We start from the raw sequence: 16,471 nt of genomic DNA on the forward strand, positions 1-16,471 counted from the left end.
TGTCCACATTTGTTTGGTGTATGGCATAAAACACAGATTCCACTCCTTCACTGGAGACTGTGAATGCTAATTTTGAGCACTCTCTTAACAACCACCACGGAAGCACTCCCCTCGTGATGAGGCTGTCATCATTGCCATTCCTTCTTAGTACACCAGTTAGGGAAGAAAGGTGTGAAAACCATGTTGCTCTCACCCTCCAAATTTAGAGAAGGTATTTTTGCAGTGCATCCAGCCATACCTGCTCGAGATTCTGGAGATTTTCTCTCGACTTTGACTTTTGTCAGGCAGCTCCCTCTCTCCCTGACCTTGGAGACAAGCTAGCAGGGATGTGCATCTCGCACACCAAGCTTCTCAGCCCCTTCCTAGCACAGCTCTAGCAGTGCCACACCACCCAATTCCTTTCACACAAAAGCCACAAGCCTTGCAGGAACCAAATTTTAGCTGTCAGGAGATTTCAGAAGAAAAATGTTCTGAAGCCCACTGTCAGAAATATATGTAAGACATGACCTATTATTTTCAAGCTCAAAGGTAAGAAAATTAACTTTTACCTATATCATAAATGCAACAATGACTACATATTTCATACACTCACTTGAGGCCAGGTGGATCCTTTGTTAAATGTGTTGGAGAACTCATGCCAGTTAATATTTACAGGTTCAAGGTACTCACAGGCTGAGCCATCATTTTATGCAATTATAGAATTATCTTAATGAAGCTCTGGTGCTGTCTCATGTTTTGCTTGAACCCAACAGATGTGTACAATTCATATGAAATGCTGACTGTTGATACTTCATTGCCAATGCTGGTGAAAGCCTGGTATTATGTTTCTTGGCTCTTCTGTACTTGATAAAGTGTTAAATACTGCGAGGAGAGCAGACAATATAATGAGTTCAGGTGTTTATTTTCCTGATTTAACTACGTGGCAATGAAATCCTTAGGAAGGTTTGCCATTGACTTCAGCATGGTTAGGATTTCAGAAGTCAGGTCACAAATTAGTGGCATAGCTAAGTGCGTTTCTGGAAATCAGCAATCTCAGAATGCTTTTTCTACGGGAAGGATTGAGGAGTTGGAATTTATAAGACAGTTATTGGAATTCTTTTTTATAAAATGCAAAAATGTAATTAAATTAAATGGGAACTTTGGAAACCCTTAAAGAGTGGCTAACCTGAAAGTTCAGAAATCAGCACCTGAACTGAAAAGCAGTGTGCATATGGAAAGTATGGTCTGTGAAAAGTCAGCTCAGAGCCCAGTCTAATCCCAGTACTCCATGCATGAACAATTGATATCAGAATACTGCTGCTGGAGAAGTTTTTCTTTCCTATGAACACCCTGTGACTTTTCCAGTCATTTGTGTGCTTCTTCAAAGTAGCTAGAAAAGTGGACCTAAAATTCACCCACCTATTTAAAACTTCACACATTCTTTCAGTTTCCATGCTACCAAGTCTGCACAGAGCAGCACCCTTTCCCAAAAAAAGGTACAATCTCTTCCCTGCTACTGGAGGTGCTTACATGCTGTGAATATTACCCATTTCAGTGATAGGGACATGGCCATTATTTAAGATGGAAACCAAAATGAAATTGTAATTACTTTTTTTTTTAAGTTAACTTCATATCATATCACTTTATGAATAAAGACTTAATGCATTCTCACATCCTGAAACTCTTGCCAACAAGTGGAGACAGCTGTTGGATAACAGCATGAACATGAGGTTTATATAGAAATTAATCAAACCTGCAGTAATTCACTGATGGATGGACTCCAATTCTGTTTTATTAAACAAGGAGACACAGGAGAAGATGAAGTAGGGTCCAAGCCTGTGAAGAGCACAGCACCCACAGATACTGATCACCTCCACTCCCAGAGCAGGCCATTCACATTGTGGGTTATGGAACATCTTTGAGGCTTGTGATAAATACAGATTTGCAAAGTCCTCAAGACACTATGGAGTCACCTCAGGTATTCATCAGTACTTGTGTATCCTACATTAATATTTGCCTGGTCTAGCAAGGTTTTCTGTGAAGTTAACACAGTTGCTGTGGGGCACCTGGAGGTTATTAGAAGTAACAATTGCATTATTTCCAGGCAGAGCCCTCTAACTATATATGGCAGCTAGCTTCTCAGGAATGCCTGAAAGAGGAACATCTGTTAATTTGACACTTCCCTCCTCCTTGGTTACAGTTTCCTATCATCTCAACATAACTCAAACAACTGTCCAAATGGCTAAAAGTTCTATGCAAAACTGGTATGTTCTGCTAGGACCATTAAGGAAACCTGTCCTGAATTTCTCAAAGGAAAATGAAGCTGACAGACTGATAAGGCCACAAGGGAGGATGCAAAATTTTATCTACTGGAACCAAAGCTGCAAAACATTACGATAAGTTGTTCCCAAACTGGAATGGGTGTAAGGTAAGGAGCTGCTGTGCATCAGACTGGCCTTAGATATACATGTAATTCCAATTTAGGCAACTCCCTGATTAGCAAAGAAATTCTGTGTGGCTATTCTAAATGAACTCTTCTGCATCCTCTGGCAAGTACAAATGACTGGTTGATGCACATCTTTAAGCCATCTGCAAATAACTAAACAGCTGTCCACGCTTCCCACAGCTGTGATTGTTCCTCTGCATGCAATGGTGACAAACACCAAATAAAACACAGCAGAGAACAGACAGCTGGGTTTGAAAGGGTTTGGGTGGCCAGCTTTTTCACAGATGGAAGGGACACAGTGCTCACTGGAAGCTGAGAGGCACCTTGGCTTCTCACTGTGATGCAGACATGGCTGATAACCCAGAAAGCAGAAGCCAAACTATGTGGAGAAAGGAAAAATTAATAATCTCTTTTAATTGGTATCTATTACACACCTCTTTAATGAGTTCTAGAAAGTGTATGTATCTTATTTTTACAATTTCAAATAAAAGTGCTTATTGTAAGGATCCTGAGTATTCACAGTGCTGTGGGAGGGCATAAGCTTCACTCAAGATGACCACACTAACATTCTTAGCAATAAACCTCTGAGCTATGTCAGACACTGCTGCATCATTCATAGGTGACATTTCTCACAAGTGACATTTAGTCAAGGTGCTCAACTTCTAGTCCACTCTCAGCAAGAACTAAATGTGAGCTTAACTGTAACCATTTGTGCAAACCTTTTCCTCAACTGGGCCATGGAGTATTCTCCAAATTAATTTAATGTAATCTAGACATTAGAAAGAATTTTAAAACACCTACTACCAAGTTTTATGATAGCCAAATCACTAGCTTAGTAAAGTGAGAAGTGGTTTTTAAATTGGTCTCATTTGCAAGGAAGAAATTTTAGGAGTTGCTGTGTTAGTCCAGGTGAGAGCCCATTAAAATTTGCCTCCCTGCTCTCATTACTACCAAGGAGACTATTGCTTTACATATGCACAGTAGCTCCTCTTTTGTGGGCTAATCTACAGCACATTTGGCTAGTGAGAGCCAAAGATAACAGCTTTGTGATAGCATTTGCAGAGTTGTCTTTGCATTGGCAAAAAAGTATTCCTGGCTAGTGGCCAGAAAAAGGAAAAAAAAACAGTAATCATTATGCTAATTCAACACAGCATTGGTTAAGAACTAAGAACAGATTCTACACTTCAAGTGTACAAGGTAATCAACAGCAGATATTTTCCACTAAAAATTCAGTGCTTGCTTTGTTATTTTCTGTAAGTATAATAGCAGAATGATGGTTACATAAATTAGTCAATGGAAATGAAGCTTTTAATAACTTCAGGAAAAGAGATGTCATGCATATTTAGAAAACAGATAACATCAATTCTCTAGCACCAAAAATTTCTTTGCACCGACAACCATTAGAAACCATAATTTTGGAAATAAATAGTTATGCAGTCAGATTTTTGTTTTAAAAATTTTCTGTGGACTCTCATAACTTGGATATCAGTAAATTCTGGTTATTAGAGTAGAACAGGGGAAAAAGGAGAAAAAAGGCTGTCTGGGTATTCAGTAGAGAAAAGAGAATGTTTCTAGATGAAAAAAACCCAAAAACTCCCACATACATTGAAAAAGGAAATTTTCCTGTGTATCTTCTTAAGCAGGGGGCAGTAGGTCAGGGGAGTGAAGATGACAGATGAGCTCCCTGAAGAATCCATGTGCCCTAGAGGATCCCAACTGCCTTAGACAGAGCTCATGGCTTTCCCAGGCACTTAAGCTGTTTGGTGGCTTTTCCCATCTAATTCACCTGGGATTCATTCTCTACATAATTCACCTATGGATCCAGCTGGGCAGCACTCTGGGAGCAATGCAATCCACCATTCCCAAATATGCAAAACTGCTAAATGCAACAAGAGAAAAACATACAATCTCAAACTGGAGCTGACCAAGAACTTCATCACCTCAAGGAATGATCCCACCACCTGTAAAGGCAGCAAGGAGGGACTGGGACAAACAGCAGTGAGGCAGCAAACAAGAGAATGTCAAAGATCATGACAGTGGGTGCCAGTGAGAAATGGGGGTCAGTGAAGAACTGAAATGAGTTTAAGATATATGGATTAGTCAAAGACATTTCACAGTCTCTGAGAGGAAGACTTCCCACATGATGGGGAGACCACAGGGGTCACCACCTACTTGGATGGCTTTTATTTTCTCATCAACATGAATTCACCTCTCCAGGATTCAGGTTCATCCATGTGACTTTGACCTACTGGCTATTTCAGCTGTTTCTCTGGCAAAGTGAATGATGGCTCCATCATGTTTTGATTTCATCCCCACCTGTGATAGCTTTGCTGCTCTAGGTTGAGTTCCATCACAATATTCCCTCCTGCTGGCATTCAACAGTTAAATAAAAGTTTTAGAAGAAAAAGGTTTTCACATCTGTCATGCTGCAAGATGATCTTCAGCAAATGATTGGTTGGTGGAGGCTTACAGACACCTCTCTGCATTTGCTAGCTGTCTTCAGACACAAAAAATAGAAGTGGCTCAGACAGTTTTTATTGCAACTGCCTTTTCTTGCAGTTTCTTCCCTATGAACAATAGTCACAAAGAAATATCAAGCTGACATTGGTTCATCACTGTCACCTAGCTAAGGGCTTTGCAGAGACCCTCTTGTGAAAAGCTGATGCTTCACTGCATTGGGTTTATCTCTGCCCATCGTGCAGAGCTCCTGTGAGAGCAGTTCTGGGTCTCCAAGTGTGGAGAAGAGCTGGATGGTAGTTCCAGAGAAGTACCCTAAAACCATAAGGACTACTGTGAACACCTTCTCTAACCTTCCTTGTACAAATACCACCATAATTTCCCCAGAGAATGGGGCATTTTTACCAGGATTTGACATTTAGAGAACTATCCAGTCCCATATGAATAACATTAAGGTATGGGCAACCACTTAAGAAATTGCATCAAACCTGAATTTATTTCACTTGCATTGACAGCTGCTGATCCCTGTTATGCCTCTGTCTGTGAGAGCAATCTTCACCTCACACTGAGTATCATTCCTGTGTGTATTCTAGAACTGAAACCTGCTAGTAGAGACATGCAGCAAGGGCTAAAGACCCTACACAGCTTAGGGACTGCACTGGGGGAAGACAGAAAGCTGCTGTCACACAGCCACAGGGAAAGGAAATTCAGCACTGCAAACCTGAGGTCAGTATCTTTAAATAATACTGATGATGATCAGATGCATGCATCGATTCCCAGAGAAAAGTGAGTTGGGAAAAAGTCAAGTCTGTGCTCAGGAAGGGAAATAATATCTACAGCTGGTAGAAGCTGAATAAAATGTAATCTATCATCCAAAAAAGGAAAAGGGAAACCAAACTGCTCCTGAAACTGAAATTCAGAAACATAAAATATTTACTAAAATAAAATTTTTATTCAAACCAGACCTGTAAGATCTTTTGCAGAGAGCAAAAACTTTCCAAAACAGTTTTCTGTTGCAAATCCATTTCACTGCCTAAGAAAAACAGTTCTGATAGAAAAATTCCCATCAGTTTTTCTAGCATCCAGTGTGTGGGGAAACTTAATCTTTTTCTATGAAAGTATGAAAGAGAGGAGACCATAATTTAGAATTAATGAAAACAACTTGGGAGTGTTCAGCACAAACCCCTTCTATGCACAGCAAATGTGCTGTGCCTGTCACTCTTCTGATGACTTCCCAATTGCTGGTGTCCCCTCCTCTGAACACACCCTGAGCAGCAGACAGCAGATGCTCTTTAAACCCAGAGTCAGCTGCACAGGAAAAGCCACCAAAAGAGCATAATCCTGCTCTGCTTCCTCTTACAGTCAGTACTTATGCAAAGCAAATAGCCTTTGGCTCCTTCTGTCAACCTGGTAAGGAGTGGGCAGAAAGATAAAAAAAAATCAAAATAGTAGAGATGAAAAACAGGTGCATAAAGGGAAAGGGAAGAGTGAGGAAAAAAAAAAGGTGAGAAGCCCAAGGAAAAGATTTACTGGAAGCAGGGATTATAAAGAAAAAAAAGCCCAACAAACCAAAGGAAAGAAAAAATTAGGTAGAAAGAGAAAGGAAAGATAAGGCAAGGCAAATACATCAGACAGCATTATAAAAAGACATAATGTATTTTACTCAGACAGCTCCTCATTTTCCAGCATGAGAAATTTTGATAAAGTGTTTAGTAAAGGTATGGATTTGATGGACAACCAGATGGCATTTCAAACACATGGACACAAAGAGCAGTAAGAGACCAGGCACAGAGATTACACAATCCTGCAGAAGCTGCCTGTGTCAAGGAACATGATAGTGGCAGGTGAAACTAGGAGACAATAAGGATATAATCAAAGCTTTAAAAGGCACAAGAGGGGAAAGCATACTTTGTGCAAGTACAAGGAGCAATCATGAATGTGACTGCAGCATCAGACTGTCCTGTTCTAAAAACTGATTTATTTTTGAGTACAAACACAGACATGTACCAGAAATATGGCTGAAGATTTAAGATTCTCTAACACAGAGATTTTTGAAAGGGCAAAGGAAAAGCAGAAATAATTTCTGTCTTCTAACAGAAACTACTGAAATGGAAAAGGAAGAAGAATAGGAGCATTTTAGCTAGCATCACAGGATGTAAAACCAGAGAGATCTTTATCAAATACTGATAGAGAACCCTTGCATAATTGGAAAATGCAAATCTTTTATAGTGAAACTTGTTAGACAGCCAGAGCTTTGATCCTGAGGATCTGGAAATGCTCTGCTGCTATGAGAATAACAATTAGGTGCAAAAGCTTCTCAAGTTCTTCACAAATCAATTTAACCAAAACAGTAAAACCTTAAAGCTTACTGTGCTGGGTCTGAACCCAGGCAACCCACAACTAATGCTGACACATTTTACAGCAATCTTAAGATTAGGTATATATGTTAATTAAATATGAAACTACCCACTAGGCTGTTCATTCTGAACATGCCTATGTAATGTCAGGCACATTCAATGTAACATAACAGTGACCATGCCAAAAAGAAAAATAATTTTTTGACAAGGACTGCAAAGTGAAACAACAAAAAGAGGAGCACAGTTTAATGATGTGTGATTTATAAAGCTGGAAGCCACAGATTAATGCGATGCATAATTCCCTTAATAATATAATACATATATTATCTGGTGAGATATTCTTACAATGACTTGCAAAAAAGTGATGGCTTGTATGGAGAGATTTGAACAGTAAGAAGCAAACCAAAGAGCATACAAGGAGGGAGGAAGGCTAGGATATGGAACAAATTACGAGGAAGAATAAAATCCTGCATCATTAAGCCCATTTCAGTGACAAATGATGATGGTTCATACACAAATATGTCAGTAGTAAGGGGCTGTCTTGCCAGAAAACCATACAAAAACAACTGCTTTGTTATGGAGCACCCCACTGCTGAGGTCCTCTCTCATGATAAAGGCTTACAAACACTGTGGAATACAAATTAATTTTAAAAAGCTATGTCTCATTAAGTGTGTAGCACAAGGGAGCACTTGCCAACCCACCCTATTCCATGTATCCCTGGAGGAACTGCATTCCTGTGCAGATGGAATGTTTCTATCTTTATTTAAGAAGTACACAAGATACACTGAAGCTAGGACTCTATGGAGCTACATGGCTGCAATTTTTGTTTCTAGGGTTTGCAAATTAAAAAGATACATTTAATTTTGTCTCAAACTGAAAATACCTTTCCAATTTACAGCAGGATATCCTGTACATAAACACAGGTAAACACATCAAATTAGAGACCAAAACTGTGACAGACCCTTAGGTCCCACAGTATAATTGAGTATCACCATGATTATAGTGTCAGAGGCAAGTGAACAGGCACTTCACTTTATTGACATTATTTATTGGCCACTCTTGAGAGGGAAAATAAATGAAGAATTATTAAAAAAAATCTATTCTCTTTAAGTAGCACAGAATAAAGTATGATAGCTTTTAATATTTCAGTGTAGAATAGCAATAAAACAAACAGTTTAACTTTTTGTAGTCTCCTTCATTTCTCCTCAGTTCAGTTTTCTAAGGGTCATTTCAAATAATTTATTGAAGAGGAGACAGAAAGTCAAGAATGCCCTTGTTAGGTCTCTCCTGTAAAACACAGCTGCATAGTATTGATTTGCTCATAAACAAACAATATTTACAACCTATTAGAACTGGTAAAAGAAGAGGTGCTTCCCTCCATGTTTTTTTGAACTAAAACCCATTGTTTCCAGCTGTTGCTAAGAACCTAACTCAGTAATTTTCAGCTGGCTGAAGAATTATACTAATGTGGCCAGTGCATCAGATAATAGATACAGAGTTGGTAGATTTAATATGGTGAATTTTTAAAGTTAAGGCTTCATCTAAGAGGTTTGGGTTTTCTTCTCCAGGTAACAGAATTTGTAGTTCTCAAGAGAATTACATTCTGAGACACTACATCCAAATGCACTCATGAAAAGCAGGATACTCTGAGGGGTCCTTGACCCCTGCTCATCCTCATTCAGGAATGGTCAAACTGTGCAGTGCCTGACCTGAGGCTGAACCATCCAGATTTCTCTCCCAAAGAAACCAAAACACTAAGGAGTGAAATGAGGAGAGCACTGGTCACGAACAAAGTCTGGGATCACATCCCACTTCAAATAAAGACACATCACAGTAAAACCTATTTGCACACAACTAGTTGCAAAATATTTTACCACTTCCTTTTTCTCACAATTGCTATATAACTCCCCTAGACTGTGACATACAATGGATACAGTTGGCTTTTAGCCTTATCTTTAGCTGCTGTGGAAGCTATGTGAATTTAATATTGCTGCAATGTATAGCATTACTAATTTAAATCTTCCTACATTTTTTATCTCTTGCCTAAGAACCACTCTCCTTACACAGACTGCATTTGTTTCTGAAGCACCCCAAAATCCTTTCCTGTGCAAGGTGCCAAGCAGAAAGCACTGTGATGGGAGAGGATGGTGACACTGTAGGAAGCAGCCCTGCATTAGTAAGGTGGAACATTACATGGACTACTCAATCTTTTCCATATCTGATTTCTATGAGTCAATGATTGCATTGTTCCCTCCCTTCTGCACCAAAGGAGTCATCAAGTGACTGTTACTCAAATGCAGCTGAAAGGGCAGAAGTGGGGCTTGTCTTGGAATGAATGCTGGTTCTGTGCAGGTTAGCTATGCAGAAATTATTGGGAAGTGGAGAAATTGTTGGGCTATCCCTTCATAAAGACCTAACTCTTCATCAGCCTGGCTCGTGGTGTACAGAGGCAGAGGTCACTTGAAACTCAGTCATCTCACATGACAAAGCACCAGGAGCTCCATCAAACAAGTGCTGCACAATAATGGGCTCTTTTAGGTTTTTGCTTACATGAGAAACATAGAAAGTGTCCTCTTCTCTCACCAGGAAAAGACTCTGAACTAGCTAGTTTTCTGTGATGTGAAGGGAGATAGCACAGAAATATATCTGCAGCAATTAGTGAGCTACACTAAGCCACAGACTGCCACAACATTCTAATAACCCAAGCTAAAATATACCATTTTAAAGACAAAGTATCAATGGGACTAGGACAAAGCACTGCTTTCTCAAAAGCAAGCCATTCTCCTAAGGACTATATAGCAAAAGGAGGTGCTCCAGATCACCAGTTAGTGTGGATATGGATACAGTTTTGTTCCTGAGGAAGATTTTCTCCTTGCTGTGTCACTTCTACTGCAGAGATCTGAAGACAGCACTTGTACGAATGTAACTCTGTACAAATGCTGCAGATAACCAAAGCAGAAATCTAGCTGCTTTTGCAATCAGTAACTTGGAGGATCAATGAAATCTTCAATGAATCAATACTTCACCACCTTGCAGGGAAAGCTGTGCCTTATGACTCGATCCAAAGCTCGATGGACTCAGTGTCCTCCCACTGTCTTTCTTCCCACTGTGTGCTCTGGAGGAGACATCACCCAGCTGTGTGAGGCTGAGAGATTCAACACTCAACAAGGTAAAGAGTGTCTCACCTAACCACAAAACTCAGTGCCCCAGGTGAGGTGGCTGTCCCAAGCAGTGCCAGGGACCAGCACTATTTTGTTGTTCTAGTCCTTGAAGGTCAAATGAATTCCTTTCAATTCAGTTCAACCTGAGCTAGTTACCTAGTGCCCCCTCCACCTGCACAGCTGAACATATGGGCAGTAAAGCAGTGCAGAACCTCCTCAGAGCAGAACTAGTGGCAGAAGAGTGACTCACCAGGGAATGCAGTGGGACAGCTGTCAGCTGGAAATCCTGAATTTTGATAAACACAAAGAACTAGATTTTCCAACACTGCAGAAAGCCACGCCTACATGATGGATCCAGGAGTTCTGAGTTCTTAAGGATGGCAGTACATCCTAGCAATGCCCCAATGGATAGGGCTCAGAGATACACTCATCATCTCCCTCCCCCACTGAGTGGCTATCTATTGGGAATCAATCTTGGGTGCCTGGAAAAAAAAAAAAAACTATGGCAGACTCTGGAAGGCTGAAATCTCCAGCCCTCTGTTAATTCACACTTGTCCATATGTAAATTCAGTGTGAATGCTCTCCTCATTAGAATTCCACAAAAGCTTAAGAAAACTATTGTTTTAATAAGGAAAAAAATGTAGCTACAGTTCTAAATTAAATCTGTAAAGAGAGAAATCTTCAACTTTGGTGTTTAATTTGCACATCAGTTCAAATCTACAGGGCAGTCCAAAGCCCAAACTAATTCCAGCACATCTGGAATATGTAAAAGGTAAGACTAGTCATTGATCAAGGAAAAAAATCTGAGTAGAAAGGAAGAGATTGTTGGTGACCTGAATGCTCCCAGGTTGAGTCTGGCCCCCTTTGCAGCACATGAGATAATCTGTGCACCTCAGAATTCCAACTGGATCTTAGAAACTATGTAGAATATTATAGACTTGATTTTTACCCACATAGGAACAGGGTACAGTCACAGTTAACATTCTTCCCTTGCCCCAAGCCCCTGACAAGTTCCCAAGTTAGAAATGTTAGAAATGGTCCATGTAGGTTCCCTCAAATATGAACTGTAGAGAAGGAAGTTCTCACCTTGAATCACCTTCTGGAAAGCTCTCTTACTGTCTCTATTTAGAGCTCAGAGGAAATTTTAGGATATGTGCTAGAACAGGTAGTAAGACTACTGCAAATTAATACTAAATTATTAAATGTAGATACAGTGGATGGGGCCTTTTCAAACCTAGATAATGGCAAATTTGGTCTGAGTAAGAAAAAACCTCAATGAGAAAACCCAGTCAACACCAATAATCCAACATGGATTATACTCCTGGAGAAAAAAGAACATCCTCTATATTATTAAAGAACATTTCTGCTAGGAAAGTTGATCTAGGAGAAATGCAAAGCACCCAAATAGAAATTCTAGATGCTTTTTCTCCTTCTCTGATAGGAGCCTACTTAGTCAAAAAGCAAACAAAGTCATACTCACAGCTCCCATGCCATCCTCAAGCCAATCAAAATAAAGGTGCCAGTTTGCCCAGGCTGTAGCAGATGATACACAAGCTAAGGACATCCTAGCAGGAGAATCCCAGAGCTCCACACTCCCTGTGAATGCAGATGTCAAAACTCTACCTCACCCTTCTGGGTGTGCAAGCAGTGACCTCAGCACAAGCTCCCTGAAAGCAAAGGCTTTCCATGGGATGATGGAACTGGTTCAGATTGCACACTCTGTGCTGTGTGCTCTATAAATAAGTCCTGGAGAGTCAGAGTTGAACATTTCCACAACAAGCTTTGATGTAAAACTACCCTGGTTTTGATTTGGGGGTGGTGGGAGGGTCTATGAACCCTCTTTGGACTTCACACACAGTGTCTTGCTACAGTGGCATATAGATTTCAAAATCAGGAGGCATCACATGAGCAAAGGGTCATTGGCATGCACTGTAGCAGAAAACAGGAAATATAATTAAACTTAGAGCCATGAGGTAAGTTCTTTGGCAAAAGAAAGAGTGCCTTGGAAAGAAAGTGGCAAGGGCAAAGCACTACGAAATGGCAAAGTAACATGGTTAAGGCAGGGAATGAAGCAGAGGATATGGAAACTGGTGGGAGGAGTAGAAAAAGAAGCACAGAGGTGAAGTGACAATAAGAGAAAGAAGGCAATACAGAAAAGAATAATGTAAGGGAAAAAACCTCTTAGGAGTAGTATTACTCTTAGTAGTAAAAGTTAATTAGTAAGGGCAGAAGTCACATGGTTATGCAACAGGATAAACTTTTCTGTATAGGAAGAGTTTGTTTAAGCTTCTATGAAACTTCAAAAAAATCTGTGAGAGGAAAACAAAAAATAAAAAGGGAGTAACATCATATTTCTTTAGATTTTTAAATTGCTTTTTAGGTCATATTTCACCCTTCCCTCTCAACCTCCAAGTATTTTCCAGGATGGAATTTTCTTCTTCCCACTCCAGGATTTCGCGTGGGCAGAGCACTGCAGATGCTGCTGAAGTCAGAAACCAAGAAACTGATTCATTTTTCCCTTGAATCTGGTGCTATCATTTAGACTGGAAACAAGCAAATGTCAAAGGCTGCAAGTTAGAAACAATTTTACGCAGCCTGACCATCCACGTTGTCCCAGAGTAACAGCGGTACCAGAGGGAGAGTAAAGCTCTGAATCCCTGCTAGATTGCCAAATATCTATGAATAATTCTTTTTTTTTTCTTCTGTTCCATCAGACATGTGCTCTAAAACTCCTCTCAGTTTTGACCATGTGGAGAGGATAGGTTTTTCTTTTTCTTTTGTCCATTATTCAACTTCGCTGAACAAAAATCCTTGGAATGAAGACAACCTCATCAAATCAATAAGCAGTCTCACTGATCATGTTCCACAAGTCCAGATTAATTTCTGAAAGTTTCCTTTCATTTCAGCCTCTGGTGCTGAACAAACCCACTGCTGGGTACCAATTCAGTACCCAGAAAGGATTCTCAGAACAAATCCTATGGAATCATATCACATAAAGGAAGCTGCTCCCAGGATAATTGATACTATGATCATATTTTTTAAATCTGAGGTGACTTCTAGTAAGAAAGTTTCCTTCCCCACTTCATCTCAGACTTTAAAACAAACCAGAGCTCTCACATTTTAAAAGGTTAGACACATTTTTTACTCCCACCGTTTCTTAATTAAACGCCATTTGTGTGGGAAAACATCTTAGTGCATACTTTAAAACCAGGCAAACCATTAATTAATGCAACATGTTGGCAGTTTTAGAGAAACTTAGTCGAGAAGAGCAAACTATGCTGCATTTTAAGTTTTAAACCAGCCTGAGCTTTACTTTGACAGTGCATAAGTATGCCAAGCTCCTATTGCTTTATACTTTGTAGTATATAATCTGTGATACTTAAAGTAGCAAGGAGTATAATCTGAACAGCTGCTAAACCATGGGCAGGTTATAAAACATAGTTTTAGGAAGCTCAAGAGGTTATGAGTTGCTTGTCTCACAAAACCAAAGGCAAACACTAGAAAAAGCCCCATCTTCCACCAACCCTGCCAAAGAAACACTGATTTGCCCAACACAAATGGGTAATCTCTGAGACAGGCTGGACACAAGAGGTTCCAAAATCTCTGCTTTGGCATCAACAGTATTTTAGCACTACAGCTAGGCAACAAATTGCTTCTCAGTGCATCCAAGCTAGCTAGTTTACTGTGGAAATTTAACATGTCATTAGAATAACATCCTGTTTTGCAGCATTTCTGTGTTTCAATTTACCCCAACTCTCCTAAAATTCAACTGGCATGAAACAGCTGGGCACGATTAGTTACTGGATGGAAACCAAACGGAGATTTCACAATAGGTGGCATTTTATCTCCATGGCATAGGCAGCTGGTATAAAAGACAAGTGACCCCTGGCAGAAAGCATTGTCCCTAAATATAAATCTGGTGAGCTGTTTTTAAGACATTATTTCAGATCAAGCAGAAACAGTGGGGGGTGGGGGAGTTTTGTGGGCATAAGCCAGGGTTTAAGTTATTTTGAATGACCGGATTTTGACTGGGTTCAAGCTGACAAGCACATGTTGGGACCCGACCACCCATGTGCTGACACTGCAAGCACGAACTCCACCAGAACATTCACCTGGGAGAGAGAAACACTCCCCTATCCCAGTCCTGGACAACAAATCTCATGTTCTCACCAAATCAGATACTCGACATTCCTACCCAATCTCGCAGCTTTTACACGATCGCAGCCAAGCCTGTGGACACCGTGTTCTCTACTTTACTGCACCTCTGATAAGCCTGCACCACAACACTCCAACTTCTCCTCTTCCCAAGCTCTCAGGAGCACTCGGTCCCGCACGGCACCTGCCAGAGGACTCTCAGGACACAACAAAACACCGGTGGGACCAGAGCCCCACTCCTCTGACTAGACCCAAACTTTACACGTCCCAAACTTTGGAGCACCGGCGTGCATCGCTATGGACATGCCAGCAGCACATCCATCCTTTGCCATGGCAGCACGGAGAGGAGCTGCACGGCCCCCAGCACGGACACCCACCACCCAGCGCATCCCGCTCCGTGTCGGGAGGTGCGAGGACCCTTTCCCGCAGCAGCTCCCAGCCCAAGGATGCTGGCAGCGGGCTGGAAAGGGGAATCCATCCCTCCGAGCGCAGCCGGGGGTGCGCGGCTCGCTCACCTGCGTGGGGCATGGTGATGGTCTCGTTGGCGTTGCTGGAGCCCATGTTATAGATGACGACGGCGGAGGCGTTCTGGGCGGCGGCGTGGCGGATCTTGTCCTTGTAGGTGCAGTTTCCCCGCGGGATCAGAGCCACCCAGCTCTTGCCCGGCGCCGGGATGTTGAAGCGGGTGCCGGGGTCGCAGGCGTCGCGGTCGGCGGGCGTGGCGGAGAGGGCCACCAGCCCGCGGGCGTCCTGCTTGGGCGACTGCTCGCCGTAGCGCCCGCACTCGCTCTTCTCGCTGCGGAGCTCGGCGCTGCCGGCCGCCGGGTCGGCGTAGGTGATGTTGACGAAGGCCGTGTACCACTCCTCCTTCTCGGCCACGGTGAAGTCCAGGCACAGCAGATGCACGAAACAAAAGGACAGCAGCCATGTTGAGAGCGCCAGGCTGCGGCACGCTTGGATCACAGACATTGCCATCTTCATCTGCCGGCCCCCCCGCGCTCCTTCCCTCCCTCCCTCCCGCCGCCGCCGGTCCGTGTGTGCGTGCGCGCCCCGAGCCGCGCTCCGAGCGGGGCGGCGCTGCTCCCGCCGGCGCCGTGCGGGGACCGGCGAGAGAGAGAGAACGAGCGAGCGGGGGAGGGGGCCCTCCCCTCTGCGGCCGCTGCCTAATTCATGGCGGGGCCGTTTGATTTCCTCGGGCTGGCCCCGTCCCCGCCTTCCCCTCTCCCTCCTCCCTCCTGCCCCTTCCTCCCCTCGCTGGCCCTGCCCGCGCAGCTGCCTCCCCCGCTGCTGGCAGCGCGGCCGGGGAGCGGCGCGCAGGGGGCGGCGCGGGGGGAGCTCCAGACGCGCTCACGGCGGCGCGGAGCCGGGGCGGGCTCGGCCCCCGCCCGGCCGCACCGAGCGGCTCCCGTGGAGGGGCTCCCGGCCGAGTGGGCTCCCTGGCAGCCGGGGCTCCTCCTGGCAGAGCAGGGTTCCTGCTGGCATAGGGATTTCTGGCACGGGGGCTCCCGGGAAGCGCCGGCGGCGCGGCGGCGCCACCTGGCGGCAGCGCGGGAGCGGGGCCGGGCCCCAGAGCCGCGCCGGGATCCGCGCATCGCCCGGGAGCGCAGCCCGCACCTCCGAGCACCGCCCGGGAGCGCAGCCCGCACCTCCGAGCATCGCCCGGGAGCGCAGCCCACACCTCCGAGCATCGCCCGGGAGCGCAGCCCGCACCTCCGAGCCCGCTTCACCTCCAGCTTTTCCCGCTTCTCCTCACTGCTCCCTCGTGCAGAGGTTTAAAATACACCCCGAATGCGTTTCCGACTGGACAGGCGCGTTTACTAAAATCAGGTGTGACTGACAGGAGCGCGGAAAGCCTCAAAGAATGATTGGAGCTGCTCTCTGGAGGCAGTTAAACGATGTGTTTAATTTTGGTTCG

The 16,471-nt window shown here is 43.4% G+C and overlaps 1 protein-coding gene across 1 annotated transcript in view; it reads right to left on the minus strand.

The window, feature by feature from the left end:
• RNF150 (ring finger protein 150) overlaps nt 1–15,548 on the minus strand; it is a 96,204-nt gene extending 80,656 nt beyond the window's left edge. Inside the window, exon 1 of the mRNA XM_033061195.1 lies at nt 15,072–15,548. Coding sequence (XP_032917086.1) covers nt 15,072–15,537 — 466 coding nt within the window. The 5' untranslated portion in view covers nt 15,538–15,548. The remainder of the gene's footprint in view (nt 1–15,071) is intronic.
• Between the last annotated feature and the right edge of the window lie 923 nt (nt 15,549–16,471).

This window comes from Catharus ustulatus, chromosome 5 (genome assembly GCF_009819885.2).
Source record: "Catharus ustulatus isolate bCatUst1 chromosome 5, bCatUst1.pri.v2, whole genome shotgun sequence".
NCBI lineage: Eukaryota > Metazoa > Chordata > Aves > Passeriformes > Turdidae > Catharus > Catharus ustulatus.